Genomic DNA, 21,993 nt, shown 5'->3' with positions numbered 1-21,993 from the left:
GTTGAAGTTTTTAAAAGCTGATGAAGGCTTTTTGCGAGACAAAATTGCTTGTTATGACCATTTTATGAGCTTTATGTTGTGGTACTAAAAACCCACACAAAATGATACTATTTTTTGCACATTTTTTCAGGTTTTTTGAAATTTTTTGTCATTTTTTGAGTTTTTTAGCCCTAGGTGTCACGAAACCTCCTCTAGGGTTTGATAAAGGGTTTGATGATAGATTACTGCACAGTTTCTAGTGGTAATGGAACGGTTTTCAATTTTTTGACATCATGAACTTTAGCATTTTTTGACAAAAATGCAATTTTTTCATGCCTTTTGACAAATTCACTGTCATCATTCAAGTTTTTTTGAGTCCCATGGGCAGGAAAACCTCCTTAAGCTTTGATAGTAAGTAACTGAAAAATTTTTTTTGTCGCAATGGAATAATTTCAACTTCTGATTATTACAAATTTTAATAATTTTTTTGAACACTTTTGCATTTTTTTCAGGTTTTTGAAAATTTTCATCATTTTTTTCAGTTTTTCCATTTTCAGGGACCAGGCAATCTCCTTTGAGGTTTGTTAATAGGGCTCTGCATAGTTTCTGCATAGTGTATTGCAGGGGCTGGATGATTTGTTGTCGGAAAAGGAGGAAGAGTGGCGTTTGGTGCTCGGGAAACAAAATTAATTTGTTGTCGGGAGCATATACGCTGGGCCGAATTGTTCTTGGGCAGACTTGATGTTTCAGGTCCCCTGAATTCTGAAATTTGAAATTTGAAGTTGTGCGTGTGGAAAAAAATCGGACGAAATATTTTGATTTATTTGTGGTCGAACGCGCTATTGAGTGAGTTTTGAAGAAGCCACTGGGGCGTGTACTGAAGTTGGGTGACTATCTGCGGTTCCCTGGTTAGTTTTCTTTGGAAGCACCGTGCCTTGTTGGCCTGTTTGATTCATTTGCGCGCGTAGGTGTGCCTGGTACAACGCCTGTGTGTTAGCAGCAGCCGAAAAAGTTTCAGGTGGAGTATAATACAGGTCGAGTTGGTGCAAGGTCTCCTAGCCTAAAATGTAGTTTTTTGGAATAGAGTGCCTCGAATTTTCAGTGTTGTGATCTTCCACTGTTTCACCGTTGTTGTTGCTAGGGCATTTTGGAGTGTCTTTCGTAACCTCTGGTTCACCAGTTTTCTAATTGTTAAAACTTAAAGCAAGTGAGGTGTTGATCCAGTCCTGGACAGCCTTTTCACTTCTCGCTGAGCTCCTAGCACTTGCAGTTGTTTCAGATTGGCCACCTTTAGAAACGGAGTCCAGCAATTCACATTCTTGCAGTTTCCTCTGACAACCGTTTCCTGTTGTTTTCCTCCAGTTCATCTAATTCCATTTGCTTTTTCTGTTTAGCGAGGCGAATGGCTGCCTCATATTGATTTCCAATTTCTTTGCGCTTCATTTTAGCAATTACGTAATCATGTTTACGCTGACTAGATGTTTTTGACGAGGCGATCAGTGTGCAAAGTCTAGAACGAATGGAAACCCTTGGTTCCTGGAACTCACTCGCTTTATCGTCAGCAGAGTTGATGTAGTTTTGTGCTGAAGGGAGTACCTTGTTCTTAGTTGTCATATCCTTCAAGTAAGACTCTAATGAAGGAACAAGTGCACTTGGAACCTCCGTTTTTCCAGCAAATGCAATCAGGTCCTCATTTTTGTCTACAACAGTCACAAAAGCTTCGTTGCACTTTGTTACCAGGCGTTCAACTTTCACTCGCCTGCTTTGACTATTTATACAATGCAGAATCTTCATGCAAAGCATGCAATTCGGCCTCACGCTTTGATCTGGCAGCGTACAACATTTTGAATTTTTGATCAAGACTATTAGACATCACGATGTTACTATTTGGAAAAAAGAACAAACTACCACTGCACACGATTATCTATTATACGCACACTCCAAACAATCCACATCTACGCAAAACAGACTCAACGCAAAGGACACCAAACACAGCACACTGTTGATGGTCTGTAAAACAAACGGCCCAAAGAGGAGAAAATGTCATCGAGCACATAGTGCCCAACAAAAAAAGAAGTGGAGCACTGAAAGCTATGCGCTCAATGCGGAAGGAGACAAAAGACACGCGGGAAGTCAAGCGAGCAACGCGCAACAAAACGGAAACGTTACGGGCTGGAAGTCGAGCGGGCCACGCGCGACGCAACGGAAACGGGACGGACGAAATCGAGCGAGCAGTGCGCGACGGAACGGAAACGGGACGCGCGGGAAGTTGAACGATAAACGCGTAACGCAAATAAACGGGACGGTGGGGAAAGAATGAGCGGGAAAAGAGGTCGGAAGGAACTATGTTAGCAGACCACAGCAAAAAATTCAACCAAACAACCTAGCCGTAACTCCAGAACAAACTTAAATCACACCCCAGGAAGAAGGAGAGAAGCTACTGCCAGACAATCTAGCATAGTACATTATGGTGCTCAATATAACAACAATTTATTTTAGGGCAAAGCAGTAGTACACTAAAAGGATGAAAAGGTTGAAAAATTTACTAGCCATAACTTAACATAACCAGAATAAACTTAAGTCACATCCTAGCAAAACCCAAACCACAACAAACAATCAGCATACTAACGGTATTAAACAAACTACAACAAAATTTAATAAACTGCAGTAGTGTATTCGTAAACTAAGACAGTTGGAAAAGTTAAGAAACAATCCAGCCGTAACTCGAGAATAAACTTAAGTCACACCCTAGAAAGCAAAAGGACCAAACCAACTACCAATCATACAGTTACACACAAACATACAACAGCAAAATCAATATACTACAAAAGGAGGGCTGGTAAATTTGTAAAGTTGAAGATTCAAACGACAATACAGCCGTAACTTGAGAATAAACTTAAGTCACACCCTAGAAAGCAAAAGGACCAAACCAACTACCAATCATACAGTTACACACAAACATACAACAGCAAAATCAATATACTACAAAAGGAGGGCTAGTAAATTTGTAAAGTTGAAGATTCAAACGACAATCCAGCCGTAACTCGAGAATAAACTTAAGTCACACCCTAGAACGCTATAAGACCTAAACAACAAACCAGCATACTAGCATACTCAACATACTACAGCAAAACCACAACATATTTCATCACATATGACATACTACATCGAAATCCGGAAAAGTAGCGAAAGAAAACGAAAAGTGAAGTTTTGGGAGGGCGAGGTTATTGAAAAAACGGAACACGGAGAACTGAAAAAATAAAGGACGAAAAGGACGCGGACGAAACGGTACATAAACGAGCGACGAGAAAAATTATGGGAACTCAAAAATTTTTTGTAGGCCGGAGGTTGTGAAAATTTATACAACTTTTTCTGTGTATTAAGTTTCACTCAAATAACTAACCTTGTTGTTGAAAATGATTTTGGATAACTTTGTTAATCAATTTTGCTTTTGTCCAATTTTTCTCTTTTTTGGTCAATTTTTTTGAAAATTCTTGAATACGGAACGCTATTCCAGTAAACTGGATGGTTTTATGCGCGAAAATACGGTTTGTCGATATTCTATATCGATTTTCTATGTTTCTGCTTTGCATCAAAATTGACTAAAAATTTTCAAAGTTGAACAATTTAGCATGATATTCTCTCAATTTTTGTCTATATGAGAGGTTATTTTGTGATATACGAACCAACTAGATCACTTCCTAATTTTCGCCAATTCGACCGAGAATTTAAAAATTCGATGTTTTTGTGTGTGTTAACGGTGACCGGTAGGATGAGTCTATCTATCAAATTGATTGTGTTCCTTTTAGTGGCTGTAGAGCAGAAAAAATGAGGTTTGATTTCTTGCCGTCTAAAATGGTTTTTTAATCAATTTACAGCAAATAAAAAACTATTATGTTCTTACAGTTTTCTGAACCGTTGAAGAGAGATTTTACTCTTTCCTGAGCGTTGACGTCTGCGGTCTGTCTGTCCCATGTTGTTGCCTCTCTTTCGTAGTGCGATTGATTCCGTCCCTCTTTTCTTCACTGGAGCCTTGGCCGACATTCCTAACAGCAACTATCTTGTTGTCAATGTGTAAAGCTTCTGTCTTCCACACAGTCATAGTCGCGTACTGACCCTCACCAAGGAACTGTATTTTTTCTTATCTCAGTGCTTGTCCTTCCGACTCAATTGCGTCTTCTTTTTCCTCCCATTTGTCCCAATCGACTACAGTCCCAGCCAGAGAAGCCTTTCTTTCTTTGAGACGATCACCACCTTCAGAGTGAGGCAGACTAATCTTTGTTGAGTCCATGCCCACAGGAAGCTTACAATCATCAATTAAAGCAAACAGAATAAGCCGGGATAAACATCCGAAGAAACGGGAACTCCAAAACAATTTACGCGTCGAATAAAACAAGAGAGCGTGCTTCAACTCATCTATTTTGGTAAGTTTATCACAACAATTAGGCTAAAAGTGTTCGTAACTAGGAGCGGTACCATGTAAAAAGCTCTGACAAAAATATCAGAAGTTCGAAAGATTCAATTCTTAACCAAACGTATTCTATTCAACTGTCAGCAACGTATTATTAGCATAAAGCAACGTATTCGCGTTAGTAATGATCAAGACAATAAGTGAAAACTTATACGGCAAAATTTTTTGATGCTCATTTAACAGGTTTTTTTCGTCTGATGTCATTGACGTCAAATCAGTTCGTATTCAATCGGCATTTGTCTAGAAAACCTAAAAATATTAAGCCGAAAACCAGCTTAATCGATACATATAGTGGTTACATTTACTTAAAATTAGGTTAAATGAACTTTTTCGCAACTTTCTACGTATATTAGAACGTATTTAAATCTTATTTTAAAGATCAGAAATACTCGATCCTGAAATGCTAAAACTCGTTCTTTTATTTACTTCGTAACATCCTCCGGCGCGGAAGAAGATGCTGGGAAACTGGTACAAGTTTTGCAAGCGGACGGACGAGTGAACCGGTCGACGTACGTAAAACGAAAGATCGCGCGACGCTATCGGAACCGTAACGGAGTTGCACAATCCGAGCGGTTGGGTAGTAACCCCTAGGGTTGGTTTCCTGAAAGATCCAAACCAAGTCACCGGTCTTAATGTGTTGCTCGGCAGGCGTCTGCCAATTAGAGCGTCGGTTAAACGTCGGTACGTACTCTTTGATCCAACGGGATCAGATCGCATTAGCGTACGACTGCGCACGGGCGTAACGTTTACGATGGTCAAACTCATTAATACCGACAACAGACGGAATACCGGTAGAGTATTCTCCTAAGAGAAAGTGGTTAGGCATTATAGCGTTCAAATCGCACGGATCAGGGCTTACCGGTGTTAAAGGACGCGAATTGAGAGCATTCTCCAAGAGACAAAATGTAGTATGCAGTACCTCATCCGTGAGGCGACACGTGCCAAGAATAGAATACAACACGCGCTTGAAGCTGCGTACCATACTCCTTCAGATACCACCTTGATGTGGTGCGCTGGGTGGATTGAACCTCCACTTTATACTATTGTGAGCGAGCTCAGCTGCAATGTTGACAACGTTCCACTTTTCAAAACTTTCTTGGAGTTCTTTCTCCGCGCTAATAAAGTTAGTGCCATTGTTGGACCAAATCATGGCAGGTGTAACCCTCCGTGGCACAAACCGCTCAAATCCCATAACTTAAGATCTGGTGTCAATGGATGTAACTATCTCAATATGGACAGCGCGAGTAGTGAGACAGGTGAAGAGGAAGCCCCAACTTTTCTCAGTACTACGGCGGACAGTAACATAGAATGGCCCAAAGTAGTCAAGGCCAGTGTTCGTGAAGGGAGGAGACTGGTAAGCAATTCTCTCCTTAGGTAAGTCAGACATGATTAGTTGCATAGTTACAGCATGGAATTCTCGGAATCTCAGGCAGTGTGCTTTGCTTCAACTCATCTCTTTTGGTAAGTTTAGCACAACAATTAGGCTAAAAGTGTTCGTAACTAGGAGCGGTACCATGTAAAAAGCTCTGACGAAAATATCAGAAGTTCTAAAGATTCAATTCTTAATCAAACGTATTCTATTCAACTGTAAGCAACGTATTATTAGCATAAAGCAACGTATTCGCGTTAGTAATGATCAAGACAATAAGTGAAAACTTATACGGAAAAATTTTTTGATGCTCATTTAACAGGTTTTTTTCGTCTGATGTCATTGACGTCAAATCAGTTCGTATTCAATCAGCAATTGTCTAGAAAACCTAAAAATATTAAGCCGAAAACCAGCTTAACCGATACATATAGTGGTTACATTTACTTAAAATTAGGTTAAATGAACTTTTTCGCAACTTTCTACGTATATTAGAACGTATTTAAATCTTTTTTTTAAAGATTAGAAACACTCGATTCTGATTGGCTAAAATTCGTTCTTTTATTTACTTCGTAACATCGATACTGGCCCAGTATTGAAACGCACTTGGAATTATGTACGGGTACCCAAACCAAACTTCGGACAAGACGAAAAACTTAGACCCCGGAACACCTGAGGCCGGACTGACGTACCAATACAGTCCAAGAGTCAGACGAAACAGACTAAAGCCAGAATCTGGGTCAAGCCAAAAAACTCAAATCAGGCCTTTAGTCAAACAAAAACGCCCAGACCCTCTGTCAGACCAAAAGTATCCAAGGACAGACCCAGGCCCAGACCAAACAGACGTTGATCACACTGGGTTAGCAGAATGCGACGCACAAATGAGACCATTGCACAGACCCAACACATCGAAGAACCGACCCAGATAAGCTTTTTATCCTTATGCATTTTAGTAGTATAGTACTTGTTAAGTGCTTGAGTAGTTGCAACCCCTCGGTTAAAAGTTTGACAATGGTTCTCAGATATTTTTATTGGAAAAATTTTGAAAAATAAAATTTCCCTTTTTTATTTTGATTAAATTTAATAGGTCTATGAATAGGTCTATAGACCTCTGCGACATATAAATTTAGGTTCAAGTTTGCTGGTGGTAAACCCTTTACAGTGTTTTATAAAATTGTAGAAAATAATTCTTTTTAGTGTTTTTAAAAATTAAAAATGGTGATTGAGTATAAATAATGGGAGAATCTGGCGCGTTAGATACCGAGTGAAGCGTGTAAAACGGTTATATTATTGGCAATTATTTAAGTAATGGCAAACATAGGAATTGAGATTATCGGCCTTATTGTTCGCATTGACCATTACTGTTAGCTGCCTAACAATATGGACCTCTTTTTCATGTACATACCGGGTCTCCGTTTCTTTAGTCTGATTTCAATTAATCTGAAAAAGGCGAAGGCGTAATGTAAGAACACGCAGCCCAGCTTACGGGGTACCAGATTGAGGAAAACTAATTGATAAAACTCCAGCCTTGCCGGTGAATGAGTTTTTTTCTGATATGGAATCACTGAATTCCAACTGCGAGGGTCAATAATTTCTAATTCTACAAACTCATTAACTGCATTAAAGTACTCTACTGTAAAGGCTATGAATGTATGAATGAGCAAAAAAAATGTTGTTTCGCGGAGAAAATTGATGAATCTTTTCCGTTTGTGCCCCTCATACGAAATGCATGAGTTTCAAACCACAAGCCAGTACAATGTGAATCAGTATTTAAAAATATGGCACATCAATCCGGGTGGGGGGGGGGGGGGGGGGGGGAGGGTGTAATTATTCTGCACCCACAAAGCCGAAGTGGATGCTATATTTGATTGCGCAAGTTTAGAGTCCTAATTAAAAATCCTTATATCTTCATGTTTTTTGAAATATTATCAAGTGATTTCAATGATTATTTAGATGTAAACGATTAGTTTTTGGTTTTAGTCGTGAAATTTACATGTTTGAGTTGACAAAATTTTAGAAGATGGACTTGTTTTTCTTGCTTATTTTTGATGAGTGAGTGCGAGGATTTGCTGTATTATTAAAAACTTCCAAACACATTGAGATTTGTAAATTCGTTTACAGTACTAAAACAACGAAATTAGGTTCCCCTCAATAAGTTTTGGGATTTGTTTTTTTGGGCCACTTAAGCCCCAGCTTTCTTCAATTGATTTATAACCATTAAAAAAAGCATGGTGAACACTGATCAAGGAACGTGAACATATATCAAGGAGGGTTACAAAGGCAGAAATTGTTCACATGCGATACCAACTTTGTTTTTTCGTCAAACGGGTAAGTGTGAAAATGTTACTTCTTCACATAATTATTTGACTTTCTCGATATCATTTCTGACAATAGCCATCTGAAAAGTTGGTAGTTTTTTAATCAGCAGATTTGTGACCATTGCAAGACAAATACTCAAGGAAGGCGATACTGAGCTCAAAGGTAAATTCAAATATATGCCAATTTTACGTTAACTTTATGAAAAATTTAAGTTAAAAATATAAGTGTTCAACAATGAATAAAACAACTTTAGCTCAGCTTTTGAAGAGCAAAATTATTATGAACAAGCAGGTTATTTTCCAAAGTTTAGTAGAATTCCCTTCAATTTGAAATCAACTCTTTGAGTTCTATTCCGTGCAAAAGATTTTGGAGTCTTCCTTTTATAGCCCCCCCCCATGAAATTATAGCCCCCATTATGGTATATTTACCATGATAGGGGGGGCTATAGGTTATCTGACCAACCACTAGGCTGAGGGAAGGCTATAATGGAAAGATCCAGATTTTGGCCCAAATGTGATATGATTTCAGATTTGTGGTTTCAATTTTGATAACATTTTTTTCACCCTACAGAAGAATACGCTACTGGTCGGGCGGACACATCAACTTTAAATAATACTAATCCCCGATTTAAAAACTGGACGAGTTCCGTATTGGTGTCACGATGCTTTGTTTTTGCGGCTATTAACATAATGATAATTTTGCACAAAAGTATTACATAAGTTTTAATTTGATTTAAGATGAACTCATTTTGGACGATAAGCCTGCTGGTGTTGCTTTGCTGTGTGATAGAGCCCATGAGTATGGAGGAAACAGAATTGGGCGCAGGTTCTTTGGAATGGCCCATTGGCGATATAAGCAACGGGTGCATCATTATGGGAATTTGCAATGACAATGAGAAAAGGAGACTCAAATAGCAAAGAGATGCTGTTTAATAACTTGGTTGTGAATTATCCTCTCTAATGAATTATACTTTCTAGCATGATGTAATAACTTAAATAACTGTTGGTTTCAATTCCTTCTTTTAATGTAAACCTTATTGGTTCTAAATATAGAAAATGTTGATTTTTTCATTTTCATTCTTTTCTCATATGATTGTGGATAGCGTTGTCATTCGGTGTCCCCAGTGACAAAATTTTGTCCTTTTCTTAAACCTTACTGTGTGATTTGTAGACTTCAGGTACATGTGAGAAAATTCGAGCGGTTCTGTGTTGACTATTGAGAGCTTCAGCTTACAAAATTTTTTTTTAGAAAAGTGCGACCAATTAAAATCGATGAAACTTCACACTTCACATTGGTAGCCAAAAATAGTTTTCAGCTGAGCAATTGAGAATACTTAATTTTTTTACAAAGTTTGCATAATTGTAAGTACAAATGATCCTTATAACTTCATCGCTTAATGAGCCTATCACTGACGACCCCAATCCAGCCGAATGTGATTCTAGCGCAAAAAAAATGAAAACAATTCACAAATTTGATCTACGTCTAATATGCATCGCATAATTTGCAAATTATAAATTTTTTAACAATTTTTACCATAAATAAATTTATGTTAAAATATAATATACTGAAAATCAAAAGTAATTTACCACCCTATAATTTTTCAAATACAAATCTATTTTTTGACGTGGGATTAACTATTTTTCAAGGCTATTTTCAAAACACTTTTTGCACCATTGATCCCTTACATTAAAGAATAATTTTAAGATTTTAATCAATTTGATAAAAAATAATTTCTCTTCAATAACAAACTTGTAATAAATTTAGATAAAACGCATTGGTAACTAAAAAGATACCCAACTGAGATGTTCATAAAACACTTAAGGATTTCGCTGTCAAAAAGTTGTCCCAAAGTGTTAAACGCTATCAGCTTCATTCAACTCTGATTCATTTTGCTTTTTTGTTAATCATTGGAAAGGGAAACTATGAGAGTAAATTAAAATTTCAATTAAACGTTTTTTTAATTAAATCAGGATGGTATTCAGCATCTTAGGGTGGGGACATCCGGTCAGTTATCAATGCATAAAATTTTATCAACTTATTATAATAGCACATCAAGCAGTGCAGCATGTTGATGACATAAAAACGACTGTCTTAATGTGGTCAACATTGTCTAAAGTAGGTCAAATCCAACTGTTTTTCTCAAAAAAATTTCTATTTTCGAGAAATTTTGTACTAAACTTTTAACCATGTTAGCGATGCTATAAAATGAATCTTTAATTTAGAAATTTCCATAAATACAAAAAAAAAGCAAAATATTTTACAAAAAAACCTGTTGGGTGCTCACTCGAGCTTAATTTCTCAATTATTCGTATAATTAATGCAAGTCTAAGCTTTATTATGCATCCAGATTATGTGACAATAATGGAAAATAAGCACTAAAATTTGCAAAGATTTTGACTAAAAATTGACCAAATTTTTTGTAATTTAAGCTACAAATTCAGCCAATTGACGTCGGAAGAAATTCTTTTTAAGACAGGAATAGGCTCAATTTTACTGAAATTTGACACAGGCGAGAATTAGCTGCAGTTTGCTTTAAACAGTCAAAATAACTCCATCAAGGGATTTCGTGTGACGTTACTGAATCGTATTCTACTACATACTTCCTCATACAAGACCTAAAATAATTGCTTCAAATTTCTTTTAGGAGCATTCAGAAACTATTAACTTTCAAACAACAGAATTCAATCAAACTCTTTTAGGGTCTTTAGATCAGTTAGCATAGAAAATTCAAACTCACCAAATCGACCCTTTTGATTTTTCATTATATTCTTTTTCAATATTATTACTAGACTTTCTAAAAATTTCTAATCAAATTATCTAGTTTTTTGCCCAGTTTAGCCACCCATCAGTCTGAATTTTGCTCTTCTAGTATCGTCAACTGTTATATGCTAAGAGGCCTAAGAGAAAAATTAATCGTTTTCTATTGATGAATTGGAAAAAAATATATTTGAAAGAACATTATAAAGTCAATCGAAAAACTAATTCAACAAAAGAAACAATATTCTTTATTTGATCATTAAAAATTGAAATCTACGAAATTTTTGATTTGTAAGTTCTCAAATGAAGGAATCCAAAAACTATGTAGGTAATTCTTTGCCTCCGACTACAAAATATTGGATTATGGTATGTGCAATATTAATCAAGGATATCGACTCGATAGTATTAAGCTCCTTGATCAACAAAAAATCAACTGAAACCAAATATCGCGAAATTTTCTTGAAACAAATGGCGCTCAATTAATCTCATGAATTATAGCAAGCCTCTAAATCTAGATCATTTTTAATTAGGTAGAAATTACCAGCATCTTAGTTGATAGGAATCCTAAGTTGTTAGGTTTAGTTTCAAAATAAGAAAATATTAAGTTAGAGCTTTATGTGACTTCTAAACACAAACACAATAAACTGGCTATCACTCTTTTCAGCAAGTTTTGAAAAAAATAACTCAGGGATTTTTAGGTATTTTCTAAGATTTTGTGGCTTTTGGTTTTTTGTTTCATAATTGTGCCGAAAATTTTTTTTTTACACATCGAGTCAATTTTGCGTATCTATAACTTCTGCAAAAACTGAAGAACTTGGAAAAAATATTAAATGAGAAAAATAATATTGTGTACAACTCGTTCCCATAATTTTTGTTGAGCTTTTGATGCAACCTGCGCATAATCTGTTATCATCATTGAAATCTTTTTTCTTTTGCTGAGAAAAACTAATATACTTCAACTCCAAATTTGAAAAAAAAACAGCTCAAAAACAAGTGTACCACTTGATAAAGATAAACTTTAGGGCACTTGTTTAACAAAAAGGTTGGGTGCTGGGTTATGTGTGGAGGGTTGTGAGGTGGCGTGGGATGTGGGGGAGGGTGTGAGGAGTTAAGTGGTGCGGAGGTTAGGTGTTAAGTGGCGAAAGAGTATGGAGTCCAACTCTAGGAACTGCCTTCACACCATGAATATGTCTCCAAAAGAGTTTCAGTTAATCGCATACTTAAGAGTCCAGCACGTTTCGGTGAATTGCATACTTAGAGTCCAGAAAGGCTCTAAGAGAAATTAATGACCTCCTTGCGCTACTTGTATATCCCGTTTTTGATGACAAAAGGTCAAGAGTCCGACAAAAAATGGTCCAGCTTTTAAAAAAGCCACACGACTAGTATATTTAATACACCATTTGTTTGAGAGCAGTTTCTTAGAGCCTCTATGTTAATAAGCAAAACAAAGTGACTGCTAACGCTTCCGTTTGTTCTCTAAAATAAAAATGGGAATAAAAGAAAAACATTTCAAAATCAAAAGCTTTATGTTAAATGCATCAATTAGTGGAAAATTATTTTCAGCATTAGCGAAAACCAAATGGTTTTCGCTAATGCTGAAAATAATTTTCCACTAATTGATGCATTAAACGTGAAGCATTTGATTTTGAAATGTTTTTCTTTTATTCCCATTTTTATTTTAGAGAACAAACGGAAGCGTTAGCAGTCACTCTGTTTTGCTTATTAACATAGAGGTTCTAAGAAACTGCTCTCAAACAAATAAATTAAATACACTAGTCCTGTGGCTTTTTTACAGTTTTAAACAGCTTTTTTAAACAGTTTGGGACATTTCCATAAAATTTTGCCACAGCCTATTTGTTTTTCACATCTACGAATATTGAATTTTTGCCAAAAATTTTGTTCCTTTTGGAAATTAAATTTTTAAAAAGCGAGGGACTTGTTTGAAAATGGACCTTTTTTTCCGTGTAAGACCTCAAAGCATAAACCACGTTTTGTCATAAAACCCCTTTCTAGGTTAAACGTAGAAAGTAGAGTAATGAAAGAAATATAATAAGTTTTTTCTTGCGAACTGCCGGTAGTAGGTAATGAACTCAATATTTGAAACTCAATATTGGGGACTTACAAAAATTTATACATAAGTTTTTAGGCCTTTTCAACAACCTTCCCGTTTTCGCAAAAAGGGATGGTTTTTGTTGGACAGAGTTTTAGGGAGCAATTTATTGACAACCAGAGAAAATTACATATATATTTACATATTTATATATATATATATATATAATATATATATATATATATGTATATATATATATATATATATATATGTGTGTGTGTGTATGTGTGTGTACTTATATATTAAAACTACGCGTTGTCTTTATCCTTTGTCGCTCGATTCCATTAATACTCTCAATTTTAAAGATATATACATATATAGATGTTAAAACAAACATTTGAACGACTCTGATAAACATTTCGTGTTAGTTCAAACTGTATGATGGGAAATAATGCTGCACTCTATCTTAGCAAATAGCGAATCTCTCTTTGAGGAATTTTTTAAACCGATTTGAAAGCCTAGTCTCACTTTGAAACTTCGAAAAAGTTGATAAAAATAACCAATGATGCATCTTTTGCTAATTGTTAAGGAGATGGTGTTAAGTTTTGCCTCACTCACACACATTTTGCAAACACTTACAATAAGCAGCTTGAACCGCTCTTGAGCAAAAAATGGGGTCAACCAGTTTATTTGTATTTACTAATTTTAAACTAGTTCAATTGCATTTTTACTCATCCATTGCTGAATTTATGCCTTCGTTTAGTTCAGGCTTTTCGGAAAGATTTCATAACCTGAAAAAATCACGGGTCAAAAAGTCGTTTAGTTCAGGCTTTTCAATAAGATTTCATAACCTCAAAAAATCACGGGTCAAAAAATCAAAACGTGATTAATTGGGATCACAACTTTGTCTGATCACGCGTGTGGGTAGCAAAATACCCGCTTTTCTGTTCACCCAGTAGTGATAACTGCTAAAATATTTTACAAAAAGCTTTCGGCATAGTTTTTGTCTTTCCATCATTTCTTCTGACTTCGGGAAGCAAAATTATCAACAATTACGTATTAAATAAAGTAGTAAACGTCAGAAGTAAGTTACCACACGACATTTATAGGCAGATAGTCAAAACTTGAACTTTGATTTCGAAATAACTCCTTCAAACTTCTGGTTAGCATATGAAAACAGTTTTCAAATCGGATGTCAACCACATACGCGATTTGGTGAACATCCGAAACTGCGATAATGCTGAAGAAAAACTTACAAAAATGGAGAGCGTCCCATTGCACCATTGCAGCCCACTCTTATATCATTTGCCCCCACCACCAGATAAAATTACTTCCTCACTCTTACATCAATTTACCCCCCAGAGACAAATTACCCCCCCCCCCCCCCAAATGGGAGGACTTTAGGGGAAGAGATTCTTCCCGGGGTGTCAGGACAATTTACCCAATTCCATTTTACCCAATGCCATTATACCCAATGCCATTTTACCCAACCTGCCATTTTACCCAATGCCATTTTACCCAATGCCAACTTACCCAATTTACCTCATTGCTAAATTAACCAGAACGACTATTTAGCCGACTATAATATAAATGGCCCGTGGGACTTGATATGAAACTATCACAACCGAACATGGGATTAGCCAATTATATAATTAAATGGCCAGTGGGACTTGATATGAAACTATCACAACCGAACATGAGATTATATTGTCCACAAATATTTTAAATCATCCTTCTAATAGCGACTGCTAATTTGTTATCGGATAATTGAACGAAAAGATCAAAGTACATTGGGTAAGTTGGTATTGGGTAAAATGGCATTGGGTAAAATGGCAGGTTGGGTAAAATGGCGTCGGGTAAAATGGCATTGGGTAAAATGGAATTGGGTAAATTGTCACGTAACCTCTTCCCGGGTATTGCTGAAATGATGCGTTTTGACTTGAGCATCAAACTAATAATGATAATGGTAATAATAAATTGTTCATTTTCTGTTTCCAAATGAAAAGGGTTATTTTATTATGTACAAAAGTATGTACAGTAAAATTGAAGCAGAAAAAGAGTAGACTTTATGATTTCTTTACAACTTTGCACAAGAATTTCGGATCCTTTCCGTTTGTTCCCCCAGTACGTTAAGCACCGCCCAGTTACAGAGCACGTTCCATTACATTGTAAATCATTATGTAAAAATATGGCACGTGCGTCTGGGGGTGCAAATAATATGCACCCTCTAAGCTGGGGGGGGGGGGGTTGCACAAACGGAAAATATCCTGAATTTCATATCAATATAGACTATTTTGATTTAGAGACGAACATATTGCGGAGAATAAGTGCCTGATACGACGACATCTTTCGGTATCAAAATTCGCAATCACAATTCAAAAAATCCAATAATTCAACATAAAGTCAATACCACCCTCCCCCCCCCCCCCCCCACACACACACACACACTGGAATCACGAAGTCTTAATTCAACCAAGGTTTGATTTAGGAATGAACGCATTATGGATAATCAGTCTAATGGCACTGCTTTGCTGCAGTGCGTTAGAGCGGGTGGAGGAAACTGAATTGGGCACAGGTACCGAGAAGGCTTTCCCCTTTCCTGTTATTCCCATACCTGTTGTTCCCATCATCAGCGCATGCATCACTTCGGGATTATGTTTCCCAGATCGGCGGAGGAGATCAATTGAGAAGAGAGGAGTGCGAAATAGCAAAAATGAGAAATAAAAGAACAAAAGATCCGAATTCCTAAACTTTAATGCAAACTTTCCGAAAAGAAAGACTTGTTCTTTTTTGAAGATCTCTTAAATTAAATTTGCGTTCCAATATCCTCTTTTAAATGTAAATCATCTTAGTTGATGCTATAAAATCCTTTCAAATTTACATTTTTGTTCACTTAGTCAACTCGATAAAAAAACTAACCGTTTAAATACAAAAATAGAACACGAGAAATTGCCTATTTTCAGAGCTTTTCCAAATTCTGTTTTCCTTAATTTTTATCTGAATTCAGAAAATTAGAAAATCAAAAGCAGAAAAATAGAAAATCAAAATTCTTTTGATTTTCTATTTTTTTTAAAATACAAATGTACTTAGCGAAACACTTCTGAGAGAAGTTTCCCCAGTTCATCGTAGAAAGCACTAAATTGAGTTCCACAAGTTTTGTATTGTGATCCTTCGAACTGTATGAACGGAACATTGGCAAATTATCTGAATTTTTCTCTAAGTATATTTGCCATTTTTCTCTACTATTTACGAAAAATTAGCTTTCTATCGATTTGCAGTTCATTCTTAGAACATTTAGAATTAGCGGAAATCAGAATGTTGCTGAAATTGCTTTTCATTTCCAAGTTACCTTTGAAAATGTTGAATAATAGCACATGAAAAGCGACGAGCAAAGCATTGAGATCAAACGTTAAATTTAAAAACGTACACTAGTTAACCAAAGAAATATCAAATCACCTGTCTCTGAATACCATCTTCAAAAATTTTGGATTTCTGTTTTCCATAAATCTGATATACTGAACGAAAAACGTAAGTTAGCACGAAGAAAAAATCCAAGTTTTGAAGCAATATTACTCCAATTTGAAATCGCATTTTGCAGACAATTTTTACACCATAGATCCCCTCCACTAGTCCTCACTGTGTTATTTGTTCTCAAATTTGTTTAACAAATGCGATTGCATTTGCTATAGGCATAAAAACGAAGTCTATAAAGCGTGAATTAGAGGCAGCCTTTTCCTTGTGAAACTTGTGATAGAATTCATCAACTTGACATTGTGCTTTCTGGCATATTACCGTTGAGTATAATCTCAATTTGGTAGGTTGGCTAGATCCCTAATGTAGTGCATCAAGGGTGTAAAAATTGGGGTCTTTCCCATTATAGCCCCTCCCCCCAATGAAAACATAGCCCTACATTATGGTATATTTACCATGATTGGGGGGCTATAGGTTATCTGACCACTAAGATGGGGGAGCTATAATGGGAAAGACCCAAAAAGTGTTCTCAAAATTTGATAACGAGGAGTTACATTGCGTCAAAACTGAAATTTCACGTCGTAAAGCTAAGATGTTGTGACTTAACTTTGACGTTCAGTAGATTTACAGGGGCGTGGGCATAAGGCGAAAAAATTTTTTGTAGCTATCAGGCGAAAATTCTGAGCTAAAGTTTTGTGGAAATTAGACGAATAGCACTTGAAACAAAAAGAGGTAGTTCACTATCCGCTTGATATTATCGTAAAATTAAATGACTATAACATTGACTTCGTAGAGAAATAGCTTAAAAAAATTGACGAAAACTTATGGATTTTGAGCATTCTTACCTGTAGTTTAACCCTAACTACCCCAAATTCTTGTGTGTATTTTAGGTACTTTTATTAACTCGTTTGCATGTAAATAGGACTATTGCGAGAAACTTGACAGCTTTATGGCATCAAGTGCATTTTGAAGTACCTCTGTTAAATGTTTTATTGCTATTCGCCAAATTTCCGCAAAACTATAAACAAAAATTTTGTTCGCCTAATTTTGTACACAAATTTTGCTCGCCTAATCGAGTTTTCACCTGATATCCAATCCCCCTATTTATTGTGAGCTCAGGAGCTTTAAGTTCGAGTTTAAAATATTTTACGGGTGTTTCAACTTCAACATGCTGCTCATTACGGAAAGCTTAAGGAATCATCTGTAATTATTTGCGGAACTTTCCAGAATTTATAGTGGATTGCAATTCGTGGTAAAACGCAATACGAGCAATTACTTTTGTTTACGAGTGTATATTGTTCCTGAGTCGAGGGAAAACTCGAGAAATTTTGGAAAACTAAAAAAAAATAGCGATCGACGAATGCCTATAGATATTTAATTTCTAGACATACCGTCAGGTTGTGTCCGTTATTTGAAAATCTCGATGTGCAAAGCACAGCAGCTGCTCAAACCCAAAACTTCTACAACAAAATGGTTGCCTCTCTCTAATAAAAACAAGCAACGAGTTACCCTGAAGAGCATACAACGCACAAATTACAAATCAGTGCGTTTGTCCACAAACTTGTCACTATTCTGAAAAGAATTCTAATCTTTTTTCTTGCTGAGTACCCAAAAAACTCAGGCTCTACAAATCGACTCAGTTTTCAAGAAGAGCTTACGTGACTTTGCTTGAATTCTCAGACGTTCTAGCGATTATCGAGACCCACCAAGCGGTTCAAACTGGAAATTTGAATTGACTTCAGCAGAATCACGTAACATTGCTTGAAACACGAAACTGGTACATGAAAGTTAATGGAAGTCAACTTCTGGTTAAGTGTATAGGAACTTCTAACATTTAAACGTCTAGAGCTGCACACTTTCGGCATTTTAAAATGTGCACATAAAAAGTGCTTTGCACTGAAAAATTTTCAATTCTCTAAAGATGTCAATTTTCTTAACAAAAAAGTCACAATTTATCTAGCAATGAGTTAAATCCTGAACAGCAGTTGGAAAAATAAGCGTCTAACAACGATAGGGAAACAAAAGGTCAGTAACTTCGAAATTATAATCAATAAATCGTTTTTTTTAGCATAGTCTCAATCCATTGATATCACGATATGTCAAACAGCAGAAACATAAAATAACTTGTTTACAGAATTTAAAAATAACCCACTAACGTCAGAAGAAATGCTCTAACACGACTAGTGAGAGCTCTAATCTATTGCAGCCTGCTTCAGTGGAGGGACTAGAAGTGCCAAGGGGACTTCAAATGACGACAGAGGTCTTTATGTACCATTATAACCACTAAAAATTAAAAGGACAAAATGACACCAAATGCGGCGCGCTTTCAATAGACTTTTAGTAGTGAGTTCAGCTGCTGACGCTGTAGAAAAATGAGCGAAATTTATATCACGCAAAACGAAAAAGTCAAGGGCGCAGAAGTCGAAAAGTTAAAACGGTCAAGCAAAAATTTTGCATAAGAAAAGACCAAACCATTTACAATAATATGCTTCGAACTTTGTTGGAGAGCAATTAATAAATTGGAAATTTTACCCAATGTTCTATAAAATCGAGAAATTTTAGAAATTATTTTCATTGAACTTTGAGTATTTATCCACATATGTCAGCCAACTACAAAAGAATGCCAGCTGCGTACCATCGCCCGGCATCATTACAAATGGTATCATCGACACTAAAATGTGCTCATTGCAGAGTTCTATCTTGAAGACATGTTAAAAGGGGCTTTTGAACAAAGTTTTGGAGTTAGCTTATTTGAAAACGCAGGCAAAAACTCAGGAAAATATGTCGATGCGCGGCAAAAAAAATCCTCTTTTGTAATTACCAAATTTTATTTTGGCTAAACAATACAAGCACACAAGGTACTTCGTTATTGCGATGAAACTCACTTTTAAGTAAACAAAGATGGTTCAGAAAAAAAATTATTCATATCGTTATCACTACAACAATTGATTAGTTTTGTTTTCAATATATTGCAAATACTCAGATTGCAATAATTACGTTCGTTAACACAATGTTCCCTGGCCACCTTATCATTTCCAGAAGCAGAACAAACTGAACACTATCCAGACGAAATACTTTGAAGCGTCCCGCATTTTCGAAAGAACACCTTCACATACCATTCTGTCATTTTTTCTTCTTCATTTTGTTCTTCTGTTTCTTGACTCGATCTTTCACCATTTTCTTGTAACTGACTTTCAGATCCTTCAGTTGATCTCTGTTTGACTTTGATGTCGTACTAGTTTCATCTAGAAATACTTCATCATTGTCATCCTCGCAATCGTCAGTCTCATCTGTTGTATTAATTGTTAGAGACGCAGTAGAGGGCAAATGATCGGTATCAAAACTGATAGGTTCGATTGTTACGCCTGAAACAACAGTCAATTTCTTGCGACATGATCGTTATCAGAAAGATTTCTAACCATTCTTAAAATCCATAACATAACCTTACAAAGAATTGAACTTCCCTGCAATTCAGCCAATCTCGAAACATTACACAATTCAATTGCTGGTCGAAATAGTAAAACAGCTCGCTGATTGCCAAAAATAATTGCCGATAGCTCTACAAACCTTTAGTCTGTAAATACCAACTAAAAGAACGAAACCCAGGGAAGCCTTAGAAAATTGTTCATTATTATCTCTTGAATTGATTTCGGTATATGTACTATGATAAAAACTATCATCGAGCTGCATGAGCATCTCGCACATAATAGAAATAAACAGCACTCATAAAACAGTTTGTCAGGAAAAAGATCGCGTGCTAATTTAAACATAGCCTGCAGATTGATGGAAAATAGACGCGATAGACGCTTGGGGCCTTCCATGAATTGAAACAACTAAAGAGATTAGATAGACAGATCGACCACCAGTCCTTTAATAGACCACTAGCACTAGACTTTTTGGGTTAGCTTTGGACTGTCATTTTTATGAGACACATAAGCTTTAAGGCGAAAGCCCTAAGAGGGCTTTTCAAAATTAGGATCTTTTCCGTTTGTCTCCCCTCAGCTTAGTGGGCGCATATTATTTGCACCCCTGATGCACGTGCAATAATTTTTACATAATGACTTACTATGTAATGGCACGTGCTCTGTAACTGGGGGCGCATAACGTACTGGGGACACAAACGGAGAAGGTCCCAAAATTAATATTCGAAATCAAAAACTCAAGACTAATAATCAAGAATTAGGGTATATATGTTTGGCACTACCTAGATGCACACTATCGACCTTTAACAAGTAAATGTTCATAAAACTTAAAGTTCCATAAGTGAGTTCAGAAGACATTTTTTGAGTGAGGTAAGTCATTGAAAAAGTCAATTCCAAGAAACAAGGGTAAGACGAAACAAAAATCTGTTAGACGAAGTAAAAAACATATCGTTCAGAAAAAATATATTCATATCGTTATCATTGCAACAATTGATTAGTTTTGTTTTCAATATATTGCAAATCGTCGGATTGCAATAATTACGTTTGTAAACACAATGTTCCCTGACCACCTCATCATTTCAAGAAGCAGAACAAACTGAACACTATCCAGACGAAATGCTATGAAGCGCCCCGCATTTTCGAAAGAACACCTTCACATATCGTTGTCATTTCTTCTTCATTTTGTTCTTCTGTTTCTTGACTCGATCTTTCATCATTTTCTTGTAATTGACTTTCAGATCCTTCAGTTGATCTCTGTTTGATTTTGATGTCGTAATAGTTTCATCTAGAGCTTCTCCATCATTGTCATCCGCGCAATCGTCAGTCTCATCTGTTGTATCAAATGTTAGAGACGCAGCAGAAGTCAAATGATCGGTATCAAAACTGATAGGTTCGATTGTTGCGCCTGAAACAACAGTCACTCTCTTGCGACACGATCGTTATCAGAAAGCTTTCTAACCATTCTTAAAATCCATAACATAACCTTACAAAGAATTGAACTTCCCTGCAATTCAGCCAATCTCGAAACATTACACAATTCAATTGCTGGTCGAAATAGTAAAACAGCTCGCTGATTGCCAAAAATAATTGCCGATAGCTCTACAAACCTTTAGTCTGTAAATACCAACTAAAAGAACGAAACCCAGGGAAGCCTTAGAAAATTGTTCATTATTATCTCTTGAATTGATTTCGGTATATGTACTATGATAAAAACTATCATCGAGCTAAAAAAGCATCTCGCACATAATAGAAATAAACAGCACTCATAAAACAGTTTTTCAGGAAAAAGATTGCGTGCTAATTTAAACATAGCCTGCAGATTGCCGGAAAATAGCCGCGATAGACGCTTGGGGCCTTCCATGAATTGAAACAACTAGAGATTAGATAGACAGATCGACCACCAGTCCTTTAATAGACCACTAGCACTAGACTTTTTGGGTTAGCTTTGGACTGTCATTTTTATGAGACACATAAGCTTTAAGGCGAAAGCCCTAAGAGGGCTTTTCAAAATTAGGATCTTTTCCGTTTGTCTCCCCTCAGCTTAGTGGGCGCATATTATTTGCACCCCTGATGCACGTGCAATAATTTTTACATAATGACTTACTATGTAATGGCACGTGCTCTGTAACTGGGGGGCGCATAACGTACTGGGGACACA

At 36.3% G+C, this 21,993-nt stretch overlaps 2 protein-coding genes and 1 long non-coding RNA gene across 3 annotated transcripts in view; 2 read left to right on the top strand and 1 right to left on the bottom strand.

Annotated features, from left to right (window-relative positions):
* LOC142336458 (sodium-dependent serotonin transporter-like) overlaps nucleotides 1-21,993 on the top strand; it is a 526,993-nt gene that overhangs the window by 439,699 nt on the left and 65,301 nt on the right. The gene's annotated exons all lie outside the window — the stretch shown is intronic.
* Nucleotides 8,159-9,211, top strand: LOC142337282 (uncharacterized). Its single transcript, XR_012758937.1, has 2 exons — nucleotides 8,159-8,297; nucleotides 8,873-9,211. It is a non-coding gene; the product is annotated as an uncharacterized LOC142337282 (long non-coding RNA).
* The window catches only part of LOC142336460 (uncharacterized), a 537,002-nt gene continuing 534,327 nt past the window's right edge, over nucleotides 19,319-21,993 (bottom strand). Inside the window, exon 3 of the mRNA XM_075385309.1 lies at nucleotides 19,319-19,778. Coding sequence (XP_075241424.1) covers nucleotides 19,537-19,778 — 242 coding nt within the window. The 3' untranslated portion in view covers nucleotides 19,319-19,536. The remainder of the gene's footprint in view (nucleotides 19,779-21,993) is intronic.

This window comes from Convolutriloba macropyga, chromosome 3, assembly GCF_964194025.1.
Source record: "Convolutriloba macropyga chromosome 3, txConMacr16.3, whole genome shotgun sequence".
NCBI classification, from domain to species: Eukaryota; Metazoa; Xenacoelomorpha; order Acoela; family Convolutidae; genus Convolutriloba; species Convolutriloba macropyga.
This window is presented reverse-complemented; position numbering and strand designations above follow the sequence as displayed.